Raw genomic sequence first — 5,026 nt, forward strand, 5'->3', positions numbered from 1 at the left:
AGAGCTTAGGTTTATGTCTGGTACACAAAGAAACTTTAAGGCTATATCAAAACCGAACTGAGAAATGAGCAAACCAAAAAACTGTAAAAATTGAACTGAAATATTGCTATCATCCTCATTTTCGACACCCACGACACTAAGAGAGAAACAACCTGCTTGCCAAGGAGCCCTGGTGCATAAATCACCTGTGCTCACCTCATCTCAGGGAGGAAGGTCCTCTTGTAGGCGTCCTCAATGTCCTGGAGATAGGCAGAGGTGACCTTCATTTCGTGTCGCTAAACACAAGCACAAAGATCAAACTGGGAGACATTTAAACTTTTTACCTGTTCACATGCAAAATGCAGACACTGCTTTCTTCTGATGGGCTGAGTGCCGCGGGGACTTTGGGGTGAGATGTGACCCTCAGCACCAGCTGGAATGAGTCAAAGGATGGTGAATGTCCCAGCTGGCCAGGTTAGCCACAGCACCTCCTTCTTCCAGGGACCCCAGGCACACCAGAGCACGGATGGACAGGTACCTCCTTTGCAAGGCACCGCTGCCTGTCCTTCCTGTTGTGCCTGGCCAAGTGCAGGCAAAGAAAGATCACAGACATGGGAGGAATGGCCTGCCTCACCTGCTCTCATCTGCTCTCGGCTTCCTCCTCTTCGCTGCAGACCCTCCCTCATTTCTCCTCCCTTCCACTTCTCTACCTTGTCCTCGGTTCTAACAGTGTGCTAAGCCAAAGTCAGAAAATTTAAAATCCAATTATGAATGGCAAGTTTTAGTATGTAAAACATGTTCCAGCTTAGCAACGCCAAAGGCTAAGTGGCATTAACTTTTCGTCCTGGCTAATCTTCTTTGTGACATGAGCCTCTAACTGATGCATACCATTTCTTTATGTCCTGCTCACTTCAGCTCTTCTAGAGAGCATCAGCTCCTGGAGTGAGGAGCTCTCCCACCCTGCCCCACACTCGGCCCTAGCACCTGGTGTCAGGGCAGGGTTAGGACTAGGCCAGCTGTTTTACTTACAAAACGATGAGATTCTCAAACTGCCTTGTCATAGTAGCTATTGCAATATGGTAAACTGCAACATCATTGAGTTGTACCCTTTAACGGGATGAGTTTAATGAGGTATAAGTTACTCAGAAAAGCTGTTCAAGACAAACAAAAAGCCTCACCTCCTGTTGGCAGAGTATTTCCTGAGTGCCTGCAATCCCAAATCCCAGCATCAAGACCAGACACAGGGACTGGAAGACTCAGCGATGGCACTTTCACCTGCTGTCACCCAAGGGGACCACGCCCTCAGAAAAAAACAGCAGGATCACAGGATCGGGAGCTGCTGCATTTCCAACAAGGACTAGGTTCAGGGGAGACATGGGTGCATGACCCCATGCCCAGCCAGCAGTGCGTGGAGGTGCACAGCACTAGTGGGGCTCAGTGGTGGTTATAAAGGGTGACAGGGTCCAAGGAAGAGCACAAGCAGATGGATCGCAAGAGGACCCCAGGGCATTCTCAACACAACCATCACAGAAATTGGACCCGCAGAGACTAGATCAAATCTTCAGTAGCAGTAACTCTATCCTTGCCTTACAAGTTCAGAAGTGATTTTCAGGTATTCCTATCAATTATTCCCAGAGGCTGCACACTGAGGCAGGATGGACTGGAAGAGAAGTAACAGAGGGAACACACACTTACTGTGTGATAATACACTTTCTCCTCAGTAAAATGTCTCCAGTCTTCCACAGCTCACTTCTAGCTATTGACAGTATTCATCTAAGACTTTACTTGGGAGAAAGACTGGACAGCTGAGATTTGAGCCTCAGAACTGGTTTTCAAGTTTCGTTAGCAAAATAGTTATATAGGAAATTCAACATCTATGCCTTTAGTTTTATCAGTAAATATCAGTGCTAAATATAAAGGTGTGGAAAATTGCTCTACTGGAAAATAAACATTTTAAACTCACGGTTTCCTTTTCTCACATGATGAAACGTTCCTGAGAGCCTGAATTACTCACCACACTTAAGAACAAACCCTTAACTACGAGGTACTAGACAGGCTCAAAGAGACAATGCACATCTCAGACCTGCTTGCACTGAGATGAGAGAGTTGGATCTCACAAGGCCGTGAGGAGCAGCAAAGGACGGTGGAGCCTGCCATTTAACAGTGCTACCTCGCACCTGAGCATTGAGGACGGCACTAAATGGACCAACAGGCAGCCTGCATCCGCACCACAAGGCCAAAAAGATTGTGTTTCCTCCAGGACAGCTCTGTAGCATGGAACCTGAGTCAGCCCCGAGGCCAGCAGTATCTATGCCAATCTCCACCAGCCTTGCATACTGTGGGCAAGGATAGGGCAGCACAGGCTGGGCTGACTTCTGTACTGGCCACCTGCCTAGAGTAGCCTGTGCCACCCTCGAAAGTCTGTGCCCCCGAAGGACAGGGGGCAGGACATGGGAAGACTAATGCTATACTGTCCACTGTAGAGGCTGAGAGCAGGGAAGAGGCTGGCTTCCAGCAGCAAGTGAAGGGTTCAAACTGCTTTTCATCTTCAGAAGACAGGCCAGAAGAGAACCACCCACCACAAAGGAGATGGTCAGGAGGCCTCCCTCTCCTCCCAGGGGCAGCTCAGGACAGCAATGGGTCTGCAGCTCCTCCCAAGAGACAGTGGCAGGCTGAGCCTTGGGCCTCCAGGTGGACCACTCACTCTCTCTCTCACCTGGGATCCGCTTCACCTTCATGAAGACTGTCAGAAATCAGAGTCTCGCATGACTTGGAAGTGTGGATCTATGCTAAAAATACCAAGGACATACAAAAGAAAGCTGTGTTCCTTGACATAAAAGCCAACTTACGTCACCCTTCTTCTGGATCCGCTGCTGGATCTCCGGCACAGGCATGTCGATGTAGACCACCACGTGGGGAGGCAAGTACTCGGAGATGGTGAGTTTCTTCACCTCATTGTAGTGGTCCACACCTACAACAAGGGACACCATTGTCATCTGACCCAGATAGGATTCTCGCTTATGCTCCTCCCAAAAGAGAAGGCAAAACTTCCTGCAGTTCTATTGAACCAAACTGCAATCACTACATAAGAGGTGGAACAGAAGCCGCTGGTGGAACACAGATCACGGCTACAGAGCTCATGCACGTAGCAGGGCAGGGGCTCACAGCAGGTCACGTGGACTGCGCTGCTGCCCACCACTGCGTCTGTACACAGTCCCAGGAAAGTGCTCAGCTCAGAGAAGCTAACATACCAGGATTTGACCTCTAGGTGACAGGTCCCTAAAGCACAAGCTTGGAGGAGAAAAGCGCCAAGTGAGGCAACTACCCTTCCTCAAACATGAAAGCTGCACAGCACATCCACTGCCTGGCCCATCCACAACACAACTCACACTGCTTCCGGATGTAGCCCTGTTTGTACATCGCCTCCAGGAAGACAAAGTCACTGTAGATGGAACGCTCCAAGACTACACCTTGTCCTGTTCAAACACAGGTAAACAAAGTTAAAAACTACAGATAGTAAGCACTAGAACTAGTAACTTCATTTCAGAAATGGTAAAGCAGTCACTTCCAGTTCCATTCCCACACCAATTACATCCAAAAGACCATATGTGTATTGATAAGGAAGGGATGACTTGCTGAAACAAATGCCTTTTCAGTTCTGGTACCGTTCTGCTTCCTGCAGTCAGCTGCCACAGCCTCCAGCTAACGAAAGGGCAACCCTTCTTTTAAACAGGCTACTTCCCTCACCACGCACATCTCAGTCCTGGCCTGTCCCGCCCCAACCACACTGATCAGACCCTGGAGTGGCCAAGGACCCCTGCTCCTGTACCTGGGCCCATCACAAACCAACCCGTGCTCTCCCACTCACCATGCACCACTTCCGCCCAGCTTCCCTGAACTGCCTCCACCCTTGCCAGCTCCTGGCTCCGAATCCGGGCCTGTGCTCAAGCCTCTCCACGACTGTGCTCTCCTTCGAGAGACACCACGGTCCCTGTGGGGCTCTTGAGGATCAAATTTCTCTCCTGGCCTACTTCTCTGACCTCATTTCCACCCTTCCCAGCCTGAACACAGTGGTCTCCTCACAAGAGAGACACTGCTCAGGGCTCAAGGTCCGTACTATGATTCCTGTTGGGCCTGGGCAGAAGCCTCATAAATCCTCCCACCTTGCAAAATGAACCCAAGTCCCGTCCTTTCCCTAGAGCACCCACCATTCACTTACTACCTATTATGCTTGTTTCCATGCTCTGCTTTTATCTCCCTACTAAAATAAAAGCCACCTCCTCAGCTTCCTGGAATGGGCCTAATACACAGTAGATACTCATCAATATTTAATAAATAAATTAATACAACATAAAAGAAACCAAACCAGTTTCAAGTGACAAGCAAAACGTGTCTATTTAATATTTTAAAAGTGCAGTTGAAAATGGGGTGAAGTATACTTCAAAAAGAATCCAGAATGGCCTGAATGCCAGCACCGTACCCAAGTACTGCACACGCCCCCAAGTCAGGGACTGCCTGGTACAGAGCTCCAACAGGCAGGACACAGAGCACACATTTCCTTAGGGGCAACACTAAGCAAAAAAAAAAAAAAAGAATCACGCAGAAAATGTGGGAAAGCCCAAGGTGCCTGCTCAGGAAAGAGCGTCACCCTGGGTTCCATGGACACACACTGCATGCAGGGGAACCTGATGGCGTGTGAGAAAAGCAGGAGCCCCACTGCCAGAGGACCCCGCAGGGCCAACTCTACCTCAGCAGCCAAGCTTGTGTGTGTGCACACGCTTCTCCAGAGCTCTGATGTCACCCGTGGCAACCATGCTACATCAAGTGGACACAAAGTCGTAAAAATCAGCTATCTCTGTCTCTCCCACACACAGGCATGCTACTTGCCTCCATCTGTGAATCCAGAAGCAGCGTGGCCTGGTAGCTTTGGCCAAAAACTGGTAGTTGTCTCGTTCTCAGGGTGTTCTGGTGTTGGCCCCAGAGTAACATATACCACTGTTTCCCATGGGACTGAAGCAGCCCCTGCTGGATTCTGACCTCATGTGCA

At 49.5% G+C, this 5,026-nt stretch overlaps 1 protein-coding gene across 1 annotated transcript in view; it reads right to left on the bottom strand.

Annotated features, from left to right (window-relative positions):
- LOC104856345 (NADH dehydrogenase [ubiquinone] 1 alpha subcomplex subunit 10, mitochondrial) overlaps window positions 1–5,026 on the bottom strand; it is an 80,215-nt gene that overhangs the window by 28,353 nt on the left and 46,836 nt on the right. Inside the window, exons 4-6 of the mRNA XM_033763997.1 lie at window positions 3,369–3,455; window positions 2,829–2,950; window positions 196–275 (exon numbers count right to left, since the gene is read on the bottom strand). Coding sequence (XP_033619888.1) covers window positions 196–275; window positions 2,829–2,950; window positions 3,369–3,455 — 289 coding nt within the window. The remainder of the gene's footprint in view (window positions 1–195; window positions 276–2,828; window positions 2,951–3,368; window positions 3,456–5,026) is intronic.

Source organism: Fukomys damarensis, unplaced genomic scaffold (assembly GCF_012274545.1).
Source record: "Fukomys damarensis isolate Sample0158 unplaced genomic scaffold, DMR_v1.0_HiC HiC_scaffold_16, whole genome shotgun sequence".
In the NCBI taxonomy this organism is placed as follows: Eukaryota; Metazoa; Chordata; class Mammalia; order Rodentia; family Bathyergidae; genus Fukomys; species Fukomys damarensis.